Source organism: Thunnus thynnus, chromosome 13 (genome assembly GCF_963924715.1).
Source record: "Thunnus thynnus chromosome 13, fThuThy2.1, whole genome shotgun sequence".
In the NCBI taxonomy this organism is placed as follows: domain Eukaryota; kingdom Metazoa; phylum Chordata; class Actinopteri; order Scombriformes; family Scombridae; genus Thunnus; species Thunnus thynnus.
The window spans coordinates 25574053-25601977 of record NC_089529.1 but is presented as its reverse complement, the minus strand read 5'-3'; the positions used below and the strand labels follow the sequence as shown (position 1 = coordinate 25601977).

The 27925-nt window shown below is 38.8% G+C and overlaps 1 protein-coding gene and 1 long non-coding RNA gene across 3 annotated transcripts in view; one reads left to right on the top strand and one right to left on the bottom strand.

Annotated features, from left to right (window-relative positions):
• rabep1 (rabaptin, RAB GTPase binding effector protein 1) overlaps window positions 1–19339 on the bottom strand; it is a 33870-nt gene extending 14531 nt beyond the window's left edge. For both annotated transcript variants that reach the window (XM_067608813.1, XM_067608814.1), the window contains exons 1-10: window positions 19179–19339; window positions 13886–14014; window positions 13384–13587; window positions 10225–10385; window positions 8647–8766; window positions 6420–6555; window positions 4956–5134; window positions 3486–3596; window positions 1970–2431; window positions 825–929 (exon numbers count right to left, since the gene is read on the bottom strand). In XM_067608813.1, coding sequence (XP_067464914.1) covers window positions 825–929; window positions 1970–2431; window positions 3486–3596; window positions 4956–5134; window positions 6420–6555; window positions 8647–8766; window positions 10225–10385; window positions 13384–13587; window positions 13886–14014; window positions 19179–19224 — 1653 coding nt within the window. In that variant the 5' untranslated portion in view covers window positions 19225–19339. The remainder of the gene's footprint in view (window positions 1–824; window positions 930–1969; window positions 2432–3485; window positions 3597–4955; window positions 5135–6419; window positions 6556–8646; window positions 8767–10224; window positions 10386–13383; window positions 13588–13885; window positions 14015–19178) is intronic.
• LOC137196038 (uncharacterized) lies at window positions 97–10418 on the top strand. Its single transcript, XR_010931202.1, has 3 exons — window positions 97–497; window positions 1197–1254; window positions 10246–10418. It is a non-coding gene; the product is annotated as an uncharacterized lncRNA (long non-coding RNA).
• Window positions 19340–27925: the final 8586 nt, after the last annotated feature.

Sequence of the window (27925 nt, the reverse complement as noted above, 5' to 3'; positions counted from 1 at the left end):
TATTTTCATGAGGAGAAAAGTGCTACATCAACAGCTTTCCAGGAGTAATCCATTATTTCCTGCGAGGGGGGGGGGGGAGACTAACAAATTACCTGCGAAAACAACGGGGGTGTATTCAAAACACCCCCGTTGTTTTCACAACTTTGAACTCGCCCAACCTAATGGAGACTGCTGGGTTTAACTGTACTCAACGTTTACTAAACGTACTGAACGTTTACTGAATCTGAGTTTCTCCATAATGACACAACGAGAACCCCCGCCAGGCCAAAAAAAAAAAAAGTTTTAATATTTGATATCCGAATGAATATCCATTCATTCGGAGATCGACAGCGTTTGGGAGTCTCTGTGCAGCGCTGTTCCGGTACGTGAGTCAACCTCTGTCGTTGCCTGGGAAACCGTTGGTAGCGTAGCCCCGTTAAGGAGTATATTTGCGTAGCGAGCGGGAAAGAGCGACGGTCAGAGAAGTGACGGTGGATGCAAGCGGGGCAGAGGAAAAGGTTAGTAGTAAGTTGTCAGTCTGGCAGTAAATGTACAGTTCAGGCTACAGTGTGTCAGTTAATAAATGCTAAAAAAGTCACGTCTGTTGTTTCCCCAAATGCTGGAAACGTGAAGGGGGTTAGCTCCAAAGTTAGCAACAATGGGTTAGCATAACCTGAAGACACAAAACAGAGAAAGAAGAGTTGAAGATTATGTACGATTTTAGTCGACCAAGATTTTCGTTGGTTGACTACAGCCCTAAAAAAACATCTGTGGTTTGATATCAACAAACATTCCTGTAGTGAAAAAAAAAAAAAAGTTCCTGGAGTGACAGCAAAGACAGGAACCTGATCTCGTGTCTCAGCCTCTTGTCCTTGGATGGCCTGCAGCTGCTTCTCATAGTTGGAGCACATATCACAACGTCTGCCGAGCTTCCTGCCAGCATTCTTCACCTGGTGACAGACCAATAAAATGTCACCCAACATAATGGAATATCTTAAGAGAGACAATTTTAAACATCTATATGGCATATTCGTTAACAGCGACTAAATATTTTTTTTAACTTTTAGCTTAACTTCAAAACAATTCATGAAATCCTTGGGTTTGCTATTCTGACAATAAATTAAAAACGTTTATCAATGAAACGTAGAGATCTTCTCCTCTAGGATTAGGGTTGAATACTGGGAATTGACATCCTGTTATTTGTTGTGAATCCTCAGCAAAATCTGGTCCCGTTTCCTGGAAAACATGCCTGCAGGACCCTGGGATTCTCATCAGGTATTTGCCTGTGCGTCTATGTGCACTTGTGTGGTCGTATACTGAAAAATATCGCATGCACTGAAATGAAGAAGCCATCTCCAAACCTCACCGATGCTTCCTTGCAAGTGGTCTCAACTTAAATTACTGCAGTAGCATAACTCTTTCAACTTTTCAACTGCAGCAGTTTATTCCACTTACTTTTCATACTTTATAGACAGTTCGAGCCTTAATCAGACGCACAAATCAGAGAGATATGGCAAATTGCAGAGCAGCATTCAGTAAGCGGAGCACTGAGTGAAGAAGATTGATCTAACCTTATACTTCAGTTCCTCAAACTACCAAATTAACATGCAGAGATGGATTTTCCTTCCCTACCACTGCATGTGTTAATAATCTCAGATAAAACCTATAAGATGGCCAAAGCACCACTCAGATGTAAAACAGGCTCAAATGATTCTGTATGGTCAGCATTTTGGTTTTTTCCAACTCCAAGATCTAAGAAAAATTGTTGTGCTACTAAAAGACATTAATTTGAAAGAATAAGATTGGAAAATTAGTCTACAATTAACTTTTTTGATTAATCATTTGCAGAATATCAGGTGGTACATTCACCCCGAAGGAAGCATTTTTTAAAAAAACTTCAACCCTAGCTAGTACTGTACAAATTAAATGGTTGGGACCATATTTAACCATCGCAGTGTATTCAAACTATTAAATCTTCTCGGTGCTGCACCTCTTGTTGCAGCAGGTTCCACTCGCTGTCGCTGACGAGTCGGTAGCCTACAGGCGGTAAGAAGGCGGTGTCGGGGGCGTGAGAGATGCTGGACAGCAGCGAAGCCGTCTCTTCCTGCTCGGGCGTCATGGCTTTAATGGCCTTCTCCTGGTCTTTAGTCAGCAGGAAGTGGCTTGCCGTCAGCTTAATAGAGCTGATGGACGAAGTTTCACCAAAACTACTGTCTGTGGCCCCACAGTCGGCCCCCACTAAGGGCCCAAAGTCTGACTCGTCCAAGTGGCTGGCCGACTTGGCTTTGTGGTTTTGGCCGCCGAGGCCCTGCTGAGCAGACAGCGAGGAACCGAGGCTGTCTGTCGACTGAACTCTACGCAGGTTTTCCTTATAGGGGTCCATGGGGCCTCCTGTCACCACATCAGCGTCTAAGGAGTGCATAGAGCCATGAGCGCTTAGGTTGGCGTGGGGCTGAGAAAAAGAGAAAATAAGAGCAAATAAGCGTTCAGAGAAATTTGTAAATAAAGTGTTTTTATAATGTCAGAAAAAAATGACATCTACAAGAAAATGTGTTATTGCTGTTTCATTTTTCATTAACGCTGAGGATGAGATGGAGAAAAAGCAAATGTGATTATTTAATCAATCCTGATTGATCCACCCATTACGACATAGGATCTGATTCAAACAAGGCAGCGTTACTTTTGAAATTCTACAATGAACATAAAAAAAAGTAAAAATATGGAGCCGCAGATGGTTGTTAATATCCCGGCAATATGATCTGTCTGTTTTGTTTCAGTTCAGCTTTATTTCTATCACAGCTCAGTCTCAATTAAGACTACAGAGGCCTCAACATGTGAAATACTAATAACATTAAATCAAGCTCGCTACAGTTCATAATGGAGCAGCCATGTGAAGCTGATTGAAACTGTCTGACATGCCAGAAATCTAACTGATCATCCGACAGCGAGGTTATTGATCGTTCAGGCAATTAACGAGGCAAACTGAACATCAAACGACAACTACTCTAACGGAAAATTCTGACATTAGTCAGGGTTAAAAATCAGGCTTAATATGTACAGTGTTTAACTAGCATTAATGCAACTCAAAACACATAATTATGACTTAAGAGTAATAATGTGTCTTGGTGAACATACATTTTACATGAGATAAAATCATTTGTCACACTGAGTGTTGCTGCACATTTTCTTTGGCTAAAGAAAAATTTAAAGCTTCAATGGAAAAAAATGGTCATTCAGCTTTTTATAATTAAAAAAAATATGTTTAAATCAAATAAAAACAGCCTCTGTAAACCTTACATGGAGATAAAATAGCAAAAGACTTTTTTTTTTGTTTTTTCAAACAATCACTGGCGCTCAGTTTTTGGCCGCTAGAAACACAACACACAAGGGTGAAAGTGCAACGTTGCCTGTCTGAGGATCGCATTACTCAAAGGTCAATATAACATGATGATAAAAGCCTGCTCTGTTCTCTCTGAAGGACGTATCGGATTACATGATGCTCTCACCTCCTCAACGCTCAGCCCGAGGAATAAGTCCTCCAAAGGCTCAGTGTTGTCTCCGCCATCGTCCTCATGCATGTCCTTCACTTGGCTAAGTCGCTCTTTTTCATCCTCCTCCTTGGATGAAGAAAAACATTTCACCATCAAGTAATTTGTCACATTATTATTCCATCTACTAAATTTACTCGGATAGATCCGACCACAATTGAAAAGCACAAATGTACTTAATAGAAAACGGTTTAATTAGCTCACCGGCCACATAAACTCATCAACATCTCATCTTTCAGTCAATAATCTGATCAACTATTACAGTCGGTGTCTGGCTGGTCCATTAATTGATCCCAGTTTGAGATTCTGTCTCTACCCAACTCTAACTGGGATGCCAGGAATGGGGATTTTACCCTTTAAATCAGGGCTGCAACTAAGGTTTATTTTCATTATTGATTAACCGTTTTGTCTATAAAATGTCCAAAAAAAATGTTATAATTTCTTAGAGCTCATGTTGACATCTTCAAATGTCTTGTTTTATTTGATCAACAGTCAAGATATTCAAGATATTCAGTGCAATATCATGTATGACACAGAAATCCTCATATTTGAAACCTGCAACCAGCAATTCTTTTGCATTTTTCCTTTTAAAAATGACTTAAACAATTTATCTATTATAAAAATAGTTGCTGATTCATTTTCTGTTGCAACTAATTGTTGCAGCTCTACGTTAAACTCACAGCTCAATGAATGAAACACAGGGTTCATTTGATATCAAATCTAAATGAATAATTTAGTAATTCAATTTCATGCTGCTGCTACAGGCCATTAAAGATGATACAGACAGATGGAAAAAGCTGCCACTATCACTTTTAGGTCAAATATCTGAAGTCTACATGTTTCAGATCGGACTGCGGCTCAAACATGTACGGATGTATTTGAGAAGTTAACATTTGAGCAAAGAGCGAGAAGCAAAATTCTACTACTATAGTTTGTTGTGTGGTTTGTTGACGTAGCCTTGGGAGCTGGCTGAGGGGCAGCTTCAGGAAGCTAACCAATCAGAACAGTGGGCTCATCGGGACGGGGGGCCTTAAAGCGACAGGAGCTAAAACGGCCTGTTTCAGACAGAGGCTGAACTGAGGGGCTGCATAAAAAGCCAGTATAAGATAAATAAGGAGTGTTTGAATTGTAAATCACACAAAGACATTCCAGCAGAGCCCCAGATATACATATAGACCTGGAAAGGTGCAGGATATGTCCCCTTTAATAGCTCCAACCGTTTCTAAGAAGATTATATTACTCAGTTGGAAAGATCTGTTAACCACTGGCTCAATCTGCTGACTGAACACTTCAGCTCAGTGAACAATTTAAATGACAACATCCCATATTTCCACAAGAGTCTCCCTTTTTACAGTTTCTCCAAAGCTGATCCTTTATCACTCCAAACACAGTAAACTGAAGTGTTTATGTGTCTGAGTGTGTGTGTACCTGGTCTTTCTTCTTCATCTCCTCCACCTGGCGGAGCTGCTCAGAGGACAGCACGCTCTCTATCCTCTGCATGTCCCTCATGAGGAGGCGTTGAGACTCCAGGAACTGGTCGTTGGCTCTCTGCCACGTGTGTTTGAGTTGATTGTGCTGCTGCCGCTCCAGCTCCAGCTTGTGACAGACTACGACAACAAACAGCAGCGAGAGAGAGGGAGATGAAAGAGAGAGCAAAGGTTGACGTTATAGTGTATTTATGGAAAGTCAGAAATATAATGGTCCAGCTTTCATACACATGTCACACTTCAAAGTGACATTTTGTTTTCCATTATGACTGTTCATAACCCTATTAGCTCGCTGATGTTTATCACAAATGAAGGATCTCAGATCTGAACAGGACAGCGTTGGTGTGTTCATCTCTCAGGCAGCTGTGGCCCTTTTCTTGTGTTCTCCTTCAGTTTGTTTACATGCACTTACTCAGAGAAACCAGTTTATACAGGTCATTTTTCCGCTTGCACATGCAGAATGCAGCAGGTGTGTGATTTCTCTCATCTCACCAACCTTATTTTGGAAGTGGGGCTTAGTGATTTTAACTGTATTATGGAGAGAGGACACCACTTTCTTTTATAATGGAAATTGTGAGTGTTTTGTATCCCAATACGCAATAAAAATCTTATATCCTACCATCCCCGGATCTGACAAACTTATCATGCTATCGTCTAAAGATGTGAGGGGTATCTGTGATGAAATGGACAGAAATAAATGAAAATGAATTTCTTGTTGTCAGACATAATGCAGCATTGTTTCTTGCACATTAAAATCCAAGATGTTTGCTATTCAAGAATGTGGGTGGCGTCGGGGTTGTTTGTTTGTGAGCTTGTTCGATTTAGAAGCCAACACAGATTGTGTCGTTCTACTGACTCCCCTCAGGACATGGTAAATGCCAGCTCGACCACTCAGTGCATTACAGCGTCCATAGATTCTGCTTCTCCCGTCTAGTGATCCATCCTTTCGTCTCCTCAATTCTTTCCATCATCTGCAAAAATCCGCTTCTCTGATTTGCCAAAAAACTTTGACAATCAGACAATTTATCTACCAGGTTCAACGGTACAAGACTCTGTGGATTTTACAACGTTGGTTCAGTGCTTCTTGTCGACTCAAACTCTATTTATAGTGATGGCAGTTGTACGGGGTTGCTGCTGGGTTGAATATGAATATTTTGACCAATAAAAAAACAACAATAAATGCCAAATTTACCAGATTCAGCAGGTTTCAGTGACATGAGACACAGAAAAACGTGGAGCTAGACGGCAGCATTGGTTCAAAGGAAATTGTTTCTGTCTTAAGAGACTCATTAACGACTAACAAATGTGGCTGAGTTACCATCCAGACTTCACAAATCTTCCTTCTGACAACTCCTACCTCTATCCAACCTGTTCTTTTCCCTCTATCTCTCAAAAAGTTTTTTACCTTCATGAAGCTCTTTCCGTAGTTTCTCTGCATCTTCCTGCAGGACAGACTTCTGAGTGTTCAACACGGCCACGTACATCTCCAGGTCCGTACGACACGACTTCTCAGCCTCAAGAACATGATTGAGCTCTTTGACCTGTAAGAGAATTAAGTCATTTAACTTAAGTTTAAAAGTTGGACAGACAACTTAAAGTAGTGTTCATCGATTTTTTTGGCCACTTGGGGGCAACTCGACTGTGACAAATTAACACCTTGTAAAGTTGTTGTTGCTAACATGTTATCAAATAGTTGCCTGAAATGGAGCAATTAGCATTAATTTGGAGTCATTTTTCTGACAGTACAACAAATGTAAGTCCAATATTCACTCTCCTTTTAGCTCTGTTTTGGCTTTCTACCAACTCCTGAGGGAAATATCTGGCTCTTTTAGCTGCTAAATGCTCCGCAATGTTCACCAGCAAGTCGCTAACTTTGCCTGTCTCGGTAGCGTCCAGTACTTATGACACTTTAGGTGCAACATAACTTCATTTTCTTTTTTCTTGTGCTTATACAGAAATACAATCAAGTTTTTATGAGTGTGCAAATCATCAACAACGCTGTCTAACACTAATAATACTGCAATACTTAATACAAACTAAGACTTTCACAGGACTTCTGCAGGGTTTTAAGACCTTTTTATTACCCCATATAACTACATTTAATACAATCATTACAGCCTTAGTATGAAAGATATAAAGGAAAAGAAGTAGGAGTTATAAGACCTATAAATTCTACTCAGTACATGAATTTACTGACATTAACATCACATTTTTGTCAGCACTTTCCAGCTGTATGTAATAATTTCTAATATATAGTTCATTAAATCAATTTGCTATAAAACACTGAATTAATTAATGGTTATATATAGTATATGAATTTTACAGGTCAGAGATCCAGAACAATGTCAGCAGATACTCCAACAAGAATAAAAGTCATTAAATTCTCACTTAAACATAAAATATAAACTCAGTAATTCAACATGTCCAGTAACCTAGCAACACTCAAACAGTAGTTTAATACATGTACAAAATCACACACACACACATCTTATAAATAACATCTACAACAGGCAAGAAAAAATAGATTTCTTAATAACTTCAAGGGCCCTTTTTTATAGGGAACAAAATAAAGTACTTTTTCAGACTTTTTAGGCCCTGCAGACCATACTTCCAGATAAAATGAAGCAGAAAAAGAAGATTGTGTATCTTATGTAAAAAATACATTACATACTAAACGTCTCTCCATAATGACATTATATCATAACAAGAAGTCATTCAATGCAATGACATAACGTCCTGAATGCCATGCAACAAGGGACGGTACATAAAGATCTAGATCAGGGGTCGGCAACATTCAGCGTACAAAGAGCCATTTGAGCCCATTTCCCACCAAATAAAACCCACCTGGAGCCGCAAAATCTGTTCTGATCCCTAAAATGACGATTACACCACTTATAGTTACATTACACTTATGAGTGAATATCTAATTAGGGGTACATATTTGCGCATAAAGTTTACAAATTCTCCACCAGTGAACGGCTTCCCTGAGCTGCCACAAAACTAGCCGAAGTGCATGAATTTGTATTTGTTTTGGAAATGTCTTTCAAGGTTTGATTCTTTGTTGTTCATTGTTGTTATTAAACAAACAGGTGAATCGTTCTCGTCAACAGCAATAGCAAATAAATCTGTCCAAGAAGCATTAAAAGTTCTATTTTCATCAGAAATCTTTCTTTTTTTTGGATTTTTCCATTGTTAGCTTACCAAGGGTAGACCGCTCAAAAAATGCACTCGCCTGTTGCCCGGCAACAGCCCATCAGGTGACATATATTTCGATCGACAAAATATTAAAACACGTTTTTTTTTTTTTTTTCTATTACAAGATCACCAAACTCTCTAAAATAACAACTATTATATTAAAATACTAAATAACTAAATAATAACTAAATGAAATAAAATAAATTATAATTAAATAGCCGTTATTTATTGATATTTTGTTTTAAAGCCACAGGGAGCCAGGGCAGAGGAGCCGCAGGTTGGCGACCCCTGATCTAGAATAAGCAGAAAGGCTTTCTACTTGTACTATGATGTAATATTTAAGAAATAGTGGCTGCAATGCCTGGTCAATATCATAATCCATGATCATCTTAACCGTTTCTTTCCCTTTCTGAATCGTCGAGTCGTTGCCGACTAACCTTAGAAGCCTCCAGTTCCTTCACCCGGTCCTCGGCTGTTGTCAGTTTGGCTTTCAGGGCTGCGATCTCTTGCTCCATGGGCATCACCACTGAACGCAGCTTCTCTGCATCCTCCTGGGCCTTTAAAAAAGTTTTACAGTCTCTCATTAAAAATGTACACGTGTAGAGCTACACAGGTTACAACAGGTTTTATATGCTTCATTTCCTTTTACAACCACAAGAACATGAGATAACACGTTGTTAAAGAAACTGACACTGCTTTGCATCCAGAAATTTGTGTAACACTTTATTTTAACCCCTTATATTCATCATTTATAAGCGGTACATAACCGATTAATTGAAACACACTAAAATGTAGCTGTAAGTAGATATAAGGACATCTTTATTGATGTAATTGTCAACAATTAGAACTTCAACTTCAAAGCATTTATGACTGTGCATAAACAGTTAATGAATAATATATGAAACGAAATATATATGAAATATTTATTACATTAATTAATTATATTCATTCTATATTTATCATTATTATTTATTAAGCATATAGGAGTAAGTATTTATGAATAAATAAATACTTCTTCAACTCTCTGTAACAACTGACCAAATACATTAACACTTAAAAATGTTCACATATCTGCTCACATTATAATGTGTTTAAAACAATATATCATACGTTTATATACAGCTTATAAATGCTAAATGAGGACGTTAATGTAAAGCGTTACAGTGCACTTCAATTCTTACGATAGATAATCAGTTTGATGCAAGATATTAAATGATAAAATGAAAAAAACAGGAGCGGACAAAACTTAAAGGGGGCATAATATGCTTTAAGTGATTTTCTGTCATTTATATACTGTGTAATGTTGGATATTAAAGAGACAGGAGCTAAAACGGCCTGTTTCAGACAGAGGCTGAACTGAGGGGCTGCTTAAAGAGCCAGTAGAAGATAAATAAGGAGTTTTTGAACTGTAAATCATGCAAAGATATTCCAGTAGAGCCCCAAAATAAAAAACATAGAGCTGGACATGTGCATGACACGTCCTCTTTAAGGTGTAAGATCCAGAGTATTCTTATGGCCCAGTACCAGTTTGATTGGGACCGTTTGACAATAAGAAATGTTTCCTCTTCTTGGACTTCTTCAACTTGTCCCTGGCTATGAAAATGGTCATATTTCAATATGCCAATAGATGACACAAAGCAGCAGCTATCGATGGCTTTAATCTGGAAAACTCCAGAGTGAATAATGGCATCGAATTGCACAATTCAGTATCATTCAGTCCAACTGGCTCGAGCATCCAGCACACAGTGAGCTGTTCTCTGGCGCTCAGGTTGTTTTTTTTCGAGGGGAAATTCTAAGGAAAACACTAGAAACTTGGGACTTCATATCAGCATAAAATATCATCTCTTCAGCTTCACTGCAAAAAGCTCCGCCAAACCGTAGAAAACTCATTAGCTCCAGTACGGTATTGGAGAACAGTTATAGCATCATATACAAGACACACACACACACACACACACACACACACACAGCAGACAAGATACATTCCCACGCCGAAATGTAAAAACAAAGCCTACTTTTTTCATTTCATCCTCCAGGTTCTCCTCCTCCTGGCCCTCGGTGAGGCGGCGTCTCAGCTCGCCAAGCTCCCTCTCCACCGCCTCGCGGTACTGGTTCCACTGGCCTCGCTCCTGCTCCAGACGCTGGTGGAACTGGACCTCGTACTCGCAAACTGTATCTGAGGGATGTGAGAAAAGGAACAATACCATGATGAAATTCTGATGAAACGATCACTTTTAGTTCCTAAAGTATTCTACTTATAGAGGCATGTAGACACTTGCTGTATACAGTATGCTATAGGCAATGCAAGCAGATGAACACCTGCTACATGAACTAAATGCAGAACAAGTTTTTTTTACTTCAGGTATAGACTTGCAGCAGCTGTGTGTGCATTACCAGTGCATTTACATATCTACTGAAAATGAGCTACTTTTAGCACACACAATTCACACATAAATACTGTAATGTTATGTGTGTCTGGTATATGATGCTATAACTGTTGCTCTCTGCCCCGTCTGCCTGTTGCTTGATGTGTGTGGCTGCTATCTGTGTTGTTTCTGCGGGTAGTTCAGCTGCTGTGTGCTCTCCTCCTCCTTCAGACACCCTGTGGTTTTTGGGTTTGACTCACTTTTCTGCACTATACAACAATGCACTGCAGCTACACACTCATGCACTCACCTACACGACTGATCTCACTGACTACACATGCCATTGTTAGGTTAGGTTTTTCTCTTTGGTTATTCCTTTTTTTAAAAAATAAATTGGTTGTTAATTGGTTTGGTTGTGTGCGTCTCCCTCTTTTGTCATGGCCGTGCAGCCCGGTTTGTGATAATCAGCATATTTAACAGTTTTATTTGCACTATTTTTAGTTATTTTCATCTTACTGTTGGTGTGAAAAGTTAAGAAACAGGCATTGGGCCTCATGCAAGAACCACTTTTACAAACAGGTTTATTCTAAAGTGGCACATATGAGTGAGTTAAAGGAAGTATGGCTTGTGATTTTCTATATTTTTCTTATTGTCAACAAATATTGTAAATTATAAAGAACTTTAGTACAAAGTCAAGAGGTTGTGATATGGTTTTTTTTATGTTGTGTCTTTGCTTTGCATTGTACCACTTTTGCTTTGTCTGTCAAAGCACTTTGTAAACTGTGTTTTTAAAGGTGCTATATAAATAAAGATGATTATTATTATTATTATCATTATTATTATTATTATTATTATTATTATTATTATGTAGCACAATAAGCTAGTGAATCTCTACGCGTCTGCCGTACATGAAACTACTCTCCTGGGAGTGAAAATGTGATCGCTGTTATAAGTCTTTGGGGCCGTTTCTAAGCACGCTAACTTGTGGTGAAGGAACGCGTCACCTGGTGCAGCTGTGTGGTTCACTGATGTGTTTTTAATAGTTTTTGGACAACGGCACAGAGGAATAATACATATCAAGCTTTGGATACACAAACAATACTTGTAAATAAGGTCACATGAGATTTCTTGACGATAAGAAGAAGAAGAAAGAAACTTTAAGAAAACTTCTTTAATTCTATTTTTTTTTTTTTTTACTTTTCTCCTATGAAGCACCTATGATATGTACTTAGTGGCTGCAGCACTATTATTGCTTCGTGGTGACCGGAGGCTGGTGCTGCACGCACAATCATGGCAGGAAGGAAAAGGTCATTTTCACTCAGTGAAAAATGTCATCTCCTTGAAACTAATGACAAACTGCCAAAAATGATCCATCCGGATGCAGCAGCGAAGCAACAACCAGCGTTCGAAACAGCTAGTAAAAAGCGAAACTGGCTGTTTCATCACTTTATATTCATGTAACAAATATACAAATGTCAGTTAGATGGTAATCTGCATGAGAAATAAAGAAAAACTATTTGGTTTTAATAAATATGCACTTATAGCGATCAATTTGACTCGGACAGACATGATCACTGTAAGCAGTTTCCAGCTTATATTTATAATTTTGTCTCAGGAATGAACAAAATTCACAAGTTATTGAGTTGTACGAGTCCGGATAATATGCCTCTCTTCACGGGAAAAACACTTGTTTGACTTAAAAATGATAAAGTTTCATGAATTCAGAGTTTAAAGTCCAGGGGCAACATCCTCCGTCACACCTGACGATGTAACATTACCTACATTACACCTTGACCTCCTCCCGTTTAAGCCGTGGCTGCTTCGCTTTAGACCTTTTTTCCTCGTCTACATGAATGTCGAAGCGTTCCTTCTTTACTCCCGTCACAGTTCGGCTCACACGGCATCGACAGCTATAATAATATTTTCAGGTCACTGAATATGACCTCTGGCGCAGCTAAATTAAAGTTTTCGTCTTCTTCTTTTTACTCCTGGGTGACATTTCAGTGAATGAATCTACACACAAATGGAGTGAAACAGGTATAAACCAATTACATGGCAATTCGGAGGTGATGATTATGCTAACGACGGCAAAAATCTCACTTTCTCATGAACAGGTGGCGTTCATCGAGGTGAAACAAACACTTAACAACACATTTGTGCAGTTAAAGCGAGTCTGACTCAGAACATCCTCACAGAAAAGAGTAAGAGACGTTTAGGATAAGAATAAAATCATGTTCTCGCATGAGGCCCACTGTGTTGACACTCTTTGCAATTTATTCATAATGCAAGAGGTGCTGTTTTGTCTCCTTTTGACTTCCAACTGCATCGCCTTGCCTTTCTCTCGACACTCACCCGCTGCTTCTCCGCTCCCTTCATGCCGTGTGAAATAAAACGTGTGAGAGTTATCACAAGTCCCTCTCTTTCCCTCCTCCTGTCTGACTCTCTGCTTTCCTCACTCACCCAAATACAGACCGGCTTCCCCTGTCTGCTTTAATTTACAAGTGCTGTGATAAAAACACGGGTAAAAAAAAAAAAAATGCAACATTTCACACCAGCACACAACTAGCTTTAGCCAACCATCAGTTCTCTTCTTTCACACTTCTATGTGCAAGATCAAATTACTGCGGATCGCTTCATTAATAATGCTACAAAAGCAAATCATGTGTAATAAATGTCATTTATTGTATATTTGGGATAGTTTGCTTCTGTTGAAAACCAGGAAGTATTTGCTGCTCTTTGTTAAATGATAACATGAGATTAAAAACAGAGGTTTTCACTGCGCTGCACATGTAAGAGCAGCTGCTTTACCTTTCATGATGGCCTGCAGCGAGGCCACCTCCTCCTGCCACTGGCTGCGGACCTGGTCGATGGCTTCCTGCTTGGTGTTTTCCGACACGGTGGCCACGGCTTTGATGGTCTCGATCTCGGCCCGGGCCTGAGACAGCTGGACCTGGACGGAGCTCAGCTCGGTCTGGGCGCCTTCCAGCGCCGCCGTCTGTCTCTTCAGCTCCTCTGGAGATGGAAAAGATGGACAATGAATGATGGGAGAAGGAGGTAAATGTGTGGGAATAGAAAGAAAAGGAACCAGAAGAAGACGGAGAAGGAACCAGTATGGAGCCAAAAAAATAGCAAAACAAAGGAACAGATAAAATAAAGAGCCACACCGTGTTACTGGCTACATTTACATGTGCATTATGAGTATTTCAGATATACCATTATGACCAGCACTATCTTTGTTTCCTAGGCTCTCCTGTCAATGATTTATCCAGGAAAGGGAAGCTACTGTATGTAAGTCGGGTGAGCTCCGTACCTTCCTTGGACAGGTAGAGCTCTTTGAACTTGGCTCGTTTCTGGTTGAACTCGACCTCCAGCTGCTGCTTGAGTTTGATGAACTCGGCCCGCTCCTGCTCCAGAGCCGCCACTCGCTGCTGGAGCACCTCTGGATAATGGAGGAAATAATAAACAACAACAACAACAACAAGACGGGGATGTAATTAATCAACTGCTGATTAAATATCATCAAAAACAGAGAAGTAGATTAATAACACTAAATGATTAAATGTTGGAGAATTGAGTTTAATTAATGAACCACAATTGAAATACAGATTCAGTAGAGATGAGACTAGTTTGGTGGAACCTGGTTGGTTAAACTAGACAGTAGTGAGGAGATATATGAGTCTATATCCAGGTTTTGAGGCAACGTTTGATCTGACAGATTGCCTCAGAAAAGTCAATAAAATGATGTATTGGGAGCTCAGCAGTGTGCAGATCTCACTCATTTGTGCCCTGCAGTGATTTTTGTCTCATATCACAATATTGATACTGAGATACAAGATTAAATATCATCTTGGATTTTATTCATCATAATATTGTGATAAAGCTTAAATTGAGTCTTTTTCCTTTTCTTAAAAGGCAGAACAGCTCAGTCACAGCTCTAATATCTGAACCATAAATCTATTTTTCATTCATAAATACTTCATCAGTCATTAACAAAAAGGATGATTAATACTTAATGAAGCTTTCAGAGAGCAGAGACTGTATTCTCTTTAGGTTTGACACTATTTGTTTATGAAGAGAAAACATTCACAATCACAAGATATTATGCTCCTATGTTACCTAAAACATATTATTACAATGATATTTATTAAATTATTTCATCTGAATGCTGCTTTTTGAATAAATAAAGGTCAAATTTAAGTGAGAACACCTTTTACAATATGTACAGAAATGTTGAAATATTTCCGTTTCTGTATATTCTGTGTCACTTTGGGAAATTTTCAGGCTGAAAGAAAAGTGTTTCTCATGTTTTTACTGCTATTAAAAAAAAAACAGGTTTAATCCAAATTTGATCTGAACAAATTTACATAACAGCGTATCAGCAGGGGACTATAATCCCATACAAGCGCTGAGTGAGTGCACTTAAATCAACGATTGGTTGTGTGAGATTTGTCTTCAATTCAAAAGGAAGAACGATTAAAAGTCAGCACTGAGCTTCAATTTGTAACGTTAAAAACCACAAACCAAGCCAGAGAGGTTGGTGTAGTCATGGACTCAGACCTGAATTTAAACAGCCACATTAAGACAATTACAGAGTCAGCCCACTATCACCTGAAGAATACATCAAAGGATTAAAGGACTTATGTCTCAGCAGGATTTGGAAAAACTGGTCCATGCATTTACTTCAATAGACTCGACTACTGTAACAGCGTCTTCACAGGTCTCCCTCAAAAAAAATCAATCAGACAGCTGCAGCTGATTGAGAACACTCAGGTCCTCACCAAGACCAGGACAGTGGATCATATGACTCCAGCTCTCAGATCTTTACACTGACTTCCTGTCTGACAAAGAATTGATTTTAAAACACTGCTGTCGGTTTATAAAGCACTGAATGGTTTAGGGCTAAAATACATTTCTGATCTGCTGTTACGTTATGAACCATCCAGACCCCTCAGGTGGTCTAGAACAGGTCTGCTTTCTGTCCCCACGGAGAAGCAGCGTTCAGGTTTTATGCTCCATATATCTCAGTGTTTCCTCATATAATTATACAGGCCTGGTGGGCCAGCGGGGAAACCAGAACGCCCACCAGGCCAAGAGAAATCTTATTTGGAAATCAATAATCAAAAAGCGTTTGGGAGCGTCTGTGCGACACTGTTCTGAAACGTGAGTTAACCTCTGTGTCGTTGCCTGGGAAACGATGATGATGTGATGTAAGTGCCGCTGCTATCAGAGTCCCTTTAAATTACTGCAGAGCAAAAGAGCGAGCGTGTACGGGATGCAGGTAACGTAAGCATGGCGCCGCCTTAAAAGAGAAAAAGCTCAAACAAATACATCAACGTTTTTCTCCAAAACTCTGGAGTCAAGCAAAAACACAGATGGGGAATAAAGTGAGAGGGGCAGCTTATTAAGTCATCCTCTCCTTGTGAACACTTTGTTTTAAGTCTTTGAATATACCGAGCAAACAAACATTTAAATGCAAATATAAATTGCAGACCGCCTGCTGCGCCACCTGACCGAAGCCGTCCCGCGTGTCTCGTCCCTTCAGGGGTTTTTTTCAGTGCGTACCACCAAGCCTGGAAATAAAAAAAATCCCGGGGAAACACTTTATCTGGAACAAACTCCCAGAAAACTGCAGGTCTGCTGCTGAAGACTTTCCTGTTTGCTGCTGCTTTTATTCAACCAAATTTGAGGCTTTTGTACTGAAACTCTCCTGTTTTATCTGTCTTATTCTATTTCAGCTTATTTCTATAATCTATTTCACTGTTTTTAATTGTATTTAAATGTCTTTTTATCCTGCCTTCTGTTGCTTTTACATTTTGTCTTGATGCCTTTTATGTTTGATGTAAAGCACTTTAACCTGCTGTGTTGATTATATTTGTTCTGTTTCTCTCATTATAAAAGCTAAAACAAACTAATATATAACGACACTTCATCAAACATCTAGTCAGTTAAACAATATATCAGCTGACTTGTTAGTCTTCCCAAACATCAACATTTAGACAGAAATCCATCTGTCACGTAGCATTAAGTATGATATATTTTTTCCTCTATAATAAGTCACAGTTAGTTTTTTTTCCCTACATCTAGTGCATCTTACACCCTTATCTGTGTCGTTTCTTGTTCAAAACCAGCGGAGCGAGGAGAAACAGAGTCGATGATATTCTCAAACACAGACAGACTAATGGAAACATTTACTCGCACAAGCAGAAGGGCGGTTCGACACAAGAACTCCACAGAAATCATGTGACGGCTGAACAAACTCTAAAGCAGAAATTCCACCACCGTGGAAGCTTTAACATACATAAGACACACATTCATAACTTGAGCGGATGCCAGATCGACAAGCTCTTTTACACTCCATTTACTGTAATTCATGCTTTTAGAATAACAGCAACCCAAACACACTTTCAATCATAGAATGAAAAACAAACACATGAATCTCTATGTAAACAGCAATTAACCACTAGAGTTTAATTTCCATTTTCATCAAGGATGCAAATATGGATGAAGCTCAATCTCACAAATGTGGCAACATCCAGGAAGAGGATAGTGAAGCATCTCTACAAACCACATGGAAGCAGCCTGGATAACAAAAGTATGAGTAAAGAGGCTCCGGAGATAATGAGGGATCATTAAATATAAACTGGGTCGATGTAGATTCCTCAGTGGAAGTGCTGCAGACTGACAGAGTTGGCGTCGCCTCTGAATATTTGAAGCGTTACGTGTGCAATTAAGAAAACAATGCAAAACTACGAGCTGTATGTCTGACACTGCCTGCATGATCACCTGATACAACAGGCTGCACAGTGAACGTTCTTCCTGCAACATCATCTCAAAACTAATCCTTATAGATCCTGCATTACACTCCACTATAGCCTATTAATACAGCCTCCTATCCAGATACTGATTAATCATTTTTTTTATATGCTAGTAAGATCTGTGAGTTGATGGAGGTCGAGGTGTGGGTCAGATGCTTTAGTTTTGTCACGGTTTAATCGCTGATGCCGCTCTGAGCTGTAACTTAGTAGTAACACTGTTGAATAAAGGGATGAACTGGAGGTTTTATACATGACGTGACTGGCTGAATGGGTGATGTGGGATGTTAGGGTGCAGACAATTAACTGCCAACTATTTAGATTATCAATTTATCATTTTAGTCACTTTTAAAGGAAAAAATATGCCCAAATTCTCTCATTCAAGCTCCTTAAATGTGAATATCTTCTGGTTTCTGGTTAGCTTACTGTCTTCTATGATAGTAAACTGAATATCTTTGGGTTGTGGACTGTTGGTTGGGACAAAACAAGACATTTTAGGTTGAATCTTGGGCTTTGGAAAACAGTGATCAACATTTTTCAACATTTTCTGACATTTTACAGTAATCAAAACTAATCGATTAACATCGATAATTTGTCATGTGTCCACAGCGTTGACATTGCGGGTAAGAGCTGTCTTTGTCATGTGTCCATATGAACACTAAAAGAGGTTTTCCTCGCTGTAATCATTCCTCCTGTTCATACTGGCTATTAAAAGATCCCCTTCAGATGTGCTTTCAATGTAAATGATATCTGCCATATTTACAGTCTATCAAATTCCCTCTTTGTGTTTCCCTGTTGAGCTGCAGTGGAAGAATAGTAACAAAAAGAGGAACACTGGCACTAAAAAAACACTGAAATGTTACTTGATTTGACTCATTTGGACGACTGAAGCTTCATATTAGCTTCAGATAAACTTTTAAATACATTTTTGTACAGGAGGAGGACTGTGAATTTTGTCCCCATCACTTAGTTTGTGCATTATGAAAGGTATAAACAGGAGGAGTGATTATTGCAAGAGAAAAACATGTCTCAATGTTCATTTGGGCTCCTGACTGTTGCTTTAAGACAGACTTGAAAAACAGTGAACCTGTCCATTTGTGGAAAGATGATGTTGCTGTAAAGATGTATAGTAGTGTGCTGAGGACAAACCTCATACATAATTTGCCACTAAAACCTCCATATCTGCTAATAACAACTATATTTTGAGTGCAAAATGGAGCAGAAGCTGATGGCTAAACTGAAATTATTATCTAGTGGGTGTAAGACTCCCTGCAGGACCCCAGGATGGTCCACGGACCCATGTTTGAGAAGCAGAGGGAGAAACCTCCTGCAGGATGGATCAACCTCCTTTATTATGGTCCATCCCCCGAGTGTGTAGGCCATACACAGCACACTGTAATGGGCTGATGAGACCCATATGATCCAGGTTAAAGACTGACAAGGCTGGGCCAGGCTGACAGAGGCCAGTGCCGACCTTTAGATCAAATTAGTCAGACTAGCTCAAGCTACGGGCTGAGCAGCTAGGTTGTAGTATGAGTGGTTAAATTAGTACGCAATAACACGCTCGTATGTATTAATATAAAGCTTAAGTGACCTCCGACTGATTAGTTAAAGTCGACATTTATAAACGCACCCGCTGCATAGTGTAAAATGTACAATGTGAGCCGGTGACAGCCAGTGACACGTCGCCCTGATGATGCTAACAAGCTAATGTTGTCAAGGATGCAGAGGCCGCTGGCTGTCGCCCCGCAACACTCCCGCTACAAAACCCCGCAAACACAAGAAATTTACCGTCATGTTGGGACGACAGAGCGGATCCCGAGGCCTGTTCGGCCATGGTTTCCCGAGGGGGGGTCGAGGCAATTACCAGAGCACTGGGATATGAGCTAGCAGTGTCCAAGAAGAAAACAAGCTAACATCACAACTAGTGTTAAGCTAGCGAAGTGGGTGGAAGCGTGACTTCCGGTTGAACCTTCAAAATAATATCTATAAGGTCCAGTGGTGAAAGAATTCAGATCCTTTACTGCAGTAAAAGTACATATACTGCAATGTACAAATACTCCATTACAAGTAAAAGTCCTGCATGAAAAATCCCACTTAAGTAGTATTGCAGTAAAAGTAGTAGTTTGGTCCCTCTGACTGATATATTATTCTATATGACATCATTAGATTATTAATAGTGAAGCATCAGTGTTAGAGCAGCATGTTACTGTTGTAGTTGCTGGAGGTGGAGCTAGTTTGAACTACTTTATATACAATTAGCTAGTTTAGTCCAGGGGTTCCCAACCTAGGGGTCAGACCCCCCCCCAAAGGGTCACCAGATAAATCTGAGGGGTCGTGAGATGATTAATGGGAGAGGAAAGAAGAAAAAACAAAGTTCTGATACACAAAACTGTTTTCTGTTTCTGGACTTTTCTCTAATCTTTGATTTTTGGTGAAATATTGGATCAGTGAATGAATGAAAGCATGTGAGAAGTTTAGAGGAAAAAAATCACTATTTGGTGGAGCTGTTAACAACTCATAGACATGTGAAATGTGACCCCGACTACACACTGCTTTTTGTAAGACGTCAAAAGCCAAAGAGGTTGGAAACCACTGGTTTCATCTTTAACAATGTGTTGTATTTTAAAAGCTTGTTATATTATCCATTGTGTCAAATCTTCATCTGAAAAGTAACTAAAGCTGCCAAATAAATGTAGTGGAGTAGAAAGTACAATATTTCCCTCTGAAATGTAGTAGAGTGGAAGTATAAAGTAGCATCAAATGGAAATACTCAAGTAAAGTACCTTAGAATTGTACTTAAGTACAGTACATGAGTAAATGTACTTAGTTACTTTCCATCACTGCCAGTATCATCATACAAACAAAGAAAATTTTATGGTCGGTGTTAACAGCTTATAACCAAACACAATTTGCCGTTTTTATACTAATATTTTGTAGACCAATCGCCTATTTCCTGTTTAATGCGTACTAAATTTAGCTAACTTGCATAATTCCGGTGTCACGTTTTAAAATAATTTACATTAATTTTTTTTTTTCTTTTCAGAGGAATAGAAAGTATCAAGTTCTATATTCAAATTCAACTTCCCTCTTTTTGACAGGAAAACTGTTGCCAGACAGTATAATTTACATTTTTATTAATATGAGATATTTACATCAGTGGTTCTTAAACTTTTAAATATCATGGATCCCTAAACTGACACAAATTAGACGACAGACCCTGATAAGATTTTTGCTTTTATATGTTTTATTACAGAAAGAGTATGAAACCAAATAATATATAAATATATTATACGTAATATATTATGTAATTGTGTTACTTATGGATGGAGTTATAGTGAAAATAAATTATTCCCTTTTTTGCTGGGACCTCCTAGAACCCCCCTCAAGGACCCCTGGGGACCTCCGGACCCCACTTTGTGAACCACTAATGTACTGTACAAAAATTCAACAATTGCACAACTTTTAATCTATCTGTGGCAGAGCCAACGTAACAAGTTGACATAAGAGGAACTGAGAATAAAAAGATACTCAGAAATGAAATGTAGAGTTGTGACTGTTGCAAGACATTAACATCATTCATTTTGTTGCACAAAACACTGGTTTTGATGTCTTCATCTTCTTCAAAAACATCACGAAATCTCACACAGATGTATACATTTGGCATGCCTGTTTGACTCACATACACACACACACACACACACACACACACACACACATACACACACTCTCTGTAGTCACTGGAGCATGGAAGAGGGTGGGGATAGTGAAGTCTCAGCCTCCAGGTTTCTTTATGAAAGTAAGAAACTGTCATGCAAATACAGAACATGGTGATTCTTGCCGTATCTCGCCATCCACCATCATCGCCTCATTTCAGCCCAGCAGTGAAGCCATCAGCTGTTTTCTGAGGAGGTGAGGCACATTTTGAGTATTTCGAAAGAAGTCGATTAATGGTAAAAATAACCTTTCGGACTTTAAAGAATCCTAAAGAAGCAGATCAATCATTGGATGATTTATTATAAATATCATTACAATGTTTTTTTTTTTAGAAATCAATAGAAATATAGTAACTGAAACAACAACTACAAACATGGATGACATAAATTCCAGTCACTTGGTACTGAAATATTTATATTTTTATGACTATAAATGTGTAAAAGAAGCACAATATCCAGGAAGATTTCCTCTTGAATCAGCAGTATATCAACATTTTTTGTCTTCTGTCTTTTCGTTGGAAGCTAGCTAGCAGGAAGCTGTTGTATTGGGAGGATATGGGGCTCTACAGATAAACTGGGGGTGGAGGAGCGTTTATGTCATTCTCTTCATAGAGATATGGGAGTGTCAAGATGTCTTTCTCGCTGGCATGAACGATTCACTCAAAAGCAGCCTTCATCCTTTCAAGTTCGTGTCAAGTACAGGCCCAGGTACATTAGCTGAGTGACAACAAAGCAGCTGAATTATCCGTAAAAATCTTTTAAAAAATTGTAGCAGGAACTAGACTTCTTCACAAGAAAAAAGTCCCTAGAGATTGTCTGGAGGCTTGTTTGATTCTCAGAATGCTATTCAATACACCAAAATAACCTTATGACTTAGTCAACACTCAAAAAGAGGAAGTGGTGAATGGTCTTCTTTCCGATCCTCAGGGCTATATACTAAAAAGTGGTGGCTCAGACGTTTTGTTGTCTTGTTTTCTTGACAGCTTTCATGTGATTTTTCTCTTCTGTTCAATATTCCGCAGCGTCGAGCAGAATGCCCATGGGTCTTTTGCGTGAATACATGTGGTTATGGGTGATATTTGGGATGATTTTTGTGACCATGGTGATCAGCCTCATCTTCATCCTCATCAACAAGTGCATATTCAAAGAAGGTAAGTTGATTCTCTGCTCAAAACATCTCTCACCACCATCATTTGCGTGTTGAAACAAAATGCTTCTTCTTTTTTCCTGCTTATGTTAATGGAAATGCTACTGATAGAACTTGTTTACTTTTAGGGAAGCAAAGTGACCCAAACGTTACGTGATGGATGTTTATTACATGCAGAGCCTGATTGAGTGACGCCTGTTTTGACACTTGTACAGCCTAATGTAGAGAAATAAAACATGCAGAAAATGTGAAATATGGTGTAAAAAAAGGTCTTACAGCGGTGGGTTTGTGGAGTATTCCTAAAATCCTGGCTACGGTCCTGCACCTCTATAAAGTTTTGTTGTGCATTCAGTATTTTCCATAACTGTATCAAGGAGAAAAGTGCTCCAACATGTATTTAACACAGTCAGTGGCAGATTAGATCAGATATGACAGGTGTCATCTTAATGAAACCAAAACACAACAGGAGGTATTATCTGTATTTAACTCAAGCATTATGTCACATGTGTAACACAGGAAACAAAAGACCATGAAATCATTGTGCAATAGACATAATAAAAACAAAACATGCAATATTAAGACATCCATCCATTTTCTTTACCGCTTATCCTCTAGAGGGTTGCAGGAGCCACTCTGGACAAGTTGCCAGTCAATCACAAGGCTAACATATATTATAGACACAGAGTCACTATTTATCTAAGCTGCATGTTTTTGGTGTGTGTTTGTGACAGTGCTAACCACTGCACCACTATACCGCCCTAATATTAAGACAGACATTAAAAATAGACAGTAGTTTTTAGAGAACTTCTTTTAGATATAGTAATTTTCTCCCACAAAAGATATAAACAGAAGGTTCATGGTATGACTAAAACCAGGTTAATTTTAACTGACCTGACAAGTGCTATTAAAATTGAAAAATAGTTAGAAGTGAATCCTAAAAACAAACTAATCCATTGAACACTTGTGCATGTGACATAAGATTATTCTTAGAGGGTGTTGTGTAGATTGTAAAGTCCTTTGGGGTGATTTTGTGATTTTGGATTATATAAATATATTTGTCTTGACATGATATGACCCCATTATTCTGGATAATCCACAGATGTTTTTCATCTTTGTTAAAAAGAAAAGTCAACTCAGTGAAAACAGTGAAAACAGTGAAAACCCATGTGGCTTTACATTGAAGTCACAAATTTTCAGAAGTGAAGTGACATTTTTTATTCAAGTTGTGCTTTCCTCCACTGCACCTGTCACATATTCAGATGTGCAGAGACTTTTTTTTTTCAATTATTTGAAGACGCAACTCGACAAAATCAGAGTGAAAGTGCAACTTAAGTTTGACTTAAACTTAACTTGAGTGTCCTGATGTGACACTTCACTGTGACTTGCATAAATGACTCTTAATAATACTTTCTGTGGTCAGCTCCCACCCCTCTGGTGCACATAAACTTCCCCATCATATCCTAATATAAAAACTCCTACTGCTATTAACTTTACTTTACTTTACTTTACTTTACTGCATTTACAATTGTTTCTTAGTTTTTTGTCTCAGCATTATTAATAGTTATTAACAGAAATGTAGTACTGTTACTAGCTAGTAAAAGTATTGGTATTCTAATTGCTACTAGCACAACTATATACTCTCTTTTTGTTATTACTGTTTCACTGGGAGACACCAGTGACCACCAGTATACAGATGGGGTCCCACCCTTGTTTTAGTGTCAAATGTTGATTCTTACTGGTATGCTACTTTGACTAGTTGTTCCATTGTTGCTGTGCGGTTGACATAGGACACAACGCTCACTCCATTTCCATTGCCACAAACCACTCCCCAGTAGCTTATGATGATTCTCACTGGCATATGCTGCTGCTGCTGCCTAATGCACAACATGTTACTGTTGTTTTAAGGATAAGGCTAGCCATTTTCTATATTTTTCTTGTTGTCAGTGAATCTCATGTGCAGAGCCAAACCAACAATGAACTGATCCTACTTACAAGTATTGTGTGTGTACCCAAAGCCTGTTATATCTTATTCCTCCGTGCTGTAGAGCTCCATTGTTGTCCAAAAGCTACTAAAAACACATCAGTGAGCCACATTGCTGCACTGGGTGACACGTTCCTTCACCAGGAAGAGTTTGAGCATGTTAGTTTTGAGCATGTTTGGCTCCAAAGATCAATAACAGCGATCACGTTTTCAGTCTCCGGAGAGTTGTTCAGTGTAAGGCAGATGCCACTGAGCATGTGTGGGAACACGGTTCCATTTACATCCAAGCAGCAACCTCCGGGGCTGAAAAATGACGCCAAAGCGGAAGTGACATTTTTTATTCAAGTTGTGCTTTCCTCCACTGCACCTGTCACATATTCAGATGTGCAGAGACTTTTTTTTTCAATTATTTGAAGACGCAACTCGACAAAATCAGAGTGAAAGTGCAACTTAAGTTTGACTTAAACTTAACTTGAGTGTCCTGATGTGACACTTCACTGTGACTTGCATAAATGACTCTTAATAATACTTTCTGTGGTCAGCTCCCACCCCTCTGGTGCACATAAACTTCCCCATCATATCCTAATATAAAAACTCCTACTGCTATTAACTTTACTTTACTTAACTTTACTTTACTGCATTTACAATTGTTTCTTAGTTTTTTGTCTCAGCATTATTAATAGTTATTAACAGAAATGTAGTACTGTTACTAGCTAGTAAAAGTATTGGTATTCTAATTGCTACTAGCACAACTATATACTCTCTTTTTGTTATTACTGTTTCACTGGGAGACACCAGTGACCACCAGTATACAGATGGGGTCCCACCCTTGTTTTAGTGTCAAATGTTGATTCTTACTGGTATGCCACTTTGACTAGTTGTTCCATTGTTGCTGTGCGGTTGACATAGGACACAACGCTCACTCCATTTCCATTGCCACAAACCACTCCCCAGTAGCTTATGATGATTCTCACTGGCATATGCTGCTGCTGCTGCCTAATGCACAACATGTTATTGTTGTTTTAAGGATAAGGCTAGCCATTTTCTATATTTTTCTTGTTGTCAGTAAATCTCATGTGCAGAGCCAAACCAACAATGAACTGATCCTACTTACAAGTATTGTGTGTGTACCCAAAGCCTGTTATATCTTATTCCTCCGTGCTGTAGAGCTCCATTGTTGTCCAAAAGCTACTAAAAACACATCAGTGAGCCACATTGCTGCACTGGGTGACACGTTCCTTCACCAGGAAGAGTTTGAGCATGTTAATTTTGAGCATTTTTGGCTCCAAAGATCAATAACAGCGATCACGTTTTCAGTCTCCAGAGAGTTGTTCAGTGTAAGGCAGATGCCAATGAGAATGTGTGGGAACACGGTTCCATTTACATCCAAGCAGCAACCTCCGGGGCTGAAAAATGACGCCAAAGCGGAAGTGCCAAAAACTGCAGTTCCCTGAATGGCCACTTGAGGCTCCAAAAGCGAGTCATTCCCCATAGACCCCCATGTTAAAATGCCCAACTTTACAGCAGAAATAAACATGTTTATAGCCCAGTACAAAAAATGGTTTTGGTCTCTATAGCGATTTTTTTTATAACGCACCCATTTAAACTTTATTAAGCCGTAAATGTTACGCATAATTAAGGACATGGCCACTTTCAGTGACAGGTTGCTAGCCACTAGGATGCTTGTTTCTGCAACCAGGCTTCAATCAGCTTGCCTCAGCTCCACCTCTTTGCGGAGCCGTCCACCTTGAGCTTCAAAACCGCTCTTCAAAAACCAATGGGTGATGTCACGGTGGCTACATCCATATTTTTTACAGTCTACATTTACGTCACAATCTCTTTACTTTGTACTGAAGTTCTTTGAGAAATTTACAATATAACAAAGTCAAGAGATTGTGATTTGTAGCACAACAAGCTCGCAGTGGCGTCTGCCTTACATAGGACTACTCTCCAGAGACTGAAAACATGATTGCTGTTATTAGTCTTTGGAGCCATTTCTAAACAAACTACCGTGCCCAAACTCTTTGTGATAAGAAAACTATAGAAAATCTGCATTGTGTGTGTTGTGTATCCTTTAACTGACTTGTTTTTTCACATAGTACCCTGCAGCAGAGCATGTGTTGATGGTCAAACTCTGTATGGTAGCTTTGGCTCGCTGACGGCTGCCTGCAACAGTCTTTTTCCAGTATAATATTATGACATTATCTATCAGTTTATTACAGTATCTGCAAGTGAAAAGTGTGATCTGTCAGTGAAACATAAGTGGAATGACATTTTTATATCAACACCAGCAGCGAGGTACCAAACGTCAGTAGCAGCATATTCCAGTGAAGAATCATCATAAACCAGTGGGGATTGGTACATGGCAGTAGAAGAACAGTGAAATGCAGTTGATAATAGGGAAGTTGAACAGCAGCAACATATCATGAGTTATATAGGTTATATAGGTATACTACTAAGAATCGATCTTCATCTTCCCTTTTACAGAAAACAGCCAGTGTCCCCTCAAAATACACATTACTGAAAACTCACTAGCTTTTGAAAATTTTAAGAAGAAATTGTCATCACATTTAATTCATGATGATTTGTTTTTATAGGATTATAGTCTGATTTGTGGACTCTTCTGTTTTGTTTTTTTGTATTCTAATAAATCATGTTGTATTTATTAGTTTAGTTTTTTTTAAATTGTTTCTTTCTTTCTAACAATGACGGCAGGTCCGTTGTATGAAAGCTTGTGTTTTTTTTTTTTATCTCTCCTGTCACATCTGTTTAATTTCTATTACCTGATATGCTGTTTTCTTGAGTAAGTTAAGTTTTTAATAGGTTATTTGAGTTGTTTTCATACATGTTGTTTCCAATTTCAACAACTCTTGATATAGACATAATCCTAACAGAAAAGGCAAAACAAAACGAAAAAGCATGTTAAGTAAGTTGGTTGAAAAAAAAGGGGGAAAAATATAAAAGTAGATTTAATATTACATACATTTATCCTCATATACATATAACACGACTAGCTACACCATTGGTATGCTGTTATATTTGAGTGCAAATTTAAAAATAGAATCTAAAACGAGAGTGGCACACCATACGTCAGCAGACAGTGATCAATCCCAGTGAATCAGGGGTGACAAACCATTTATAATTTGCACACAGCAGAAGCATTTCATAATATGTCTTTCTCATAATGGTATCATATCAATAAAAATTTGTATCTGTCAGCGTTAGTGACTCACCATTCATAAGTGTCATAAACCAGTAGAATGGCACACCACTCCGAATCAGCATGTGCCACCATCATTCACTTTTTGATCGCGGCCTTGGTGTTACTTGACCTTCATGTTGCAAGCATAATGGATTTCATGTCAAACCAAACTTACAGTAAAGTGAAGTGAGACACTAGTTTCATTTTCAATATTTAACTACCCGTTTTTAGTACCCTGAAAAACCAATAAACCGTACGTTGTCCCCACAAATAAAAGCCAAAACAGGAAGGGAAACCAAACCATAAGTATGTATGTATGTAGCATTGTCATTGTGGAAGTTGTACTCTAAAGAGCTCATTGCAAAGCAGAGAAAAAACTATTATAATTGTATGAATTGCTATTAATAGGGGTACCCTCTGGATTTGATTAGCTTAGATGAAACTTTAATGATCTCAGCAGGGAAACTGAGCTGCAGCAGCAGAAAGTGGGGC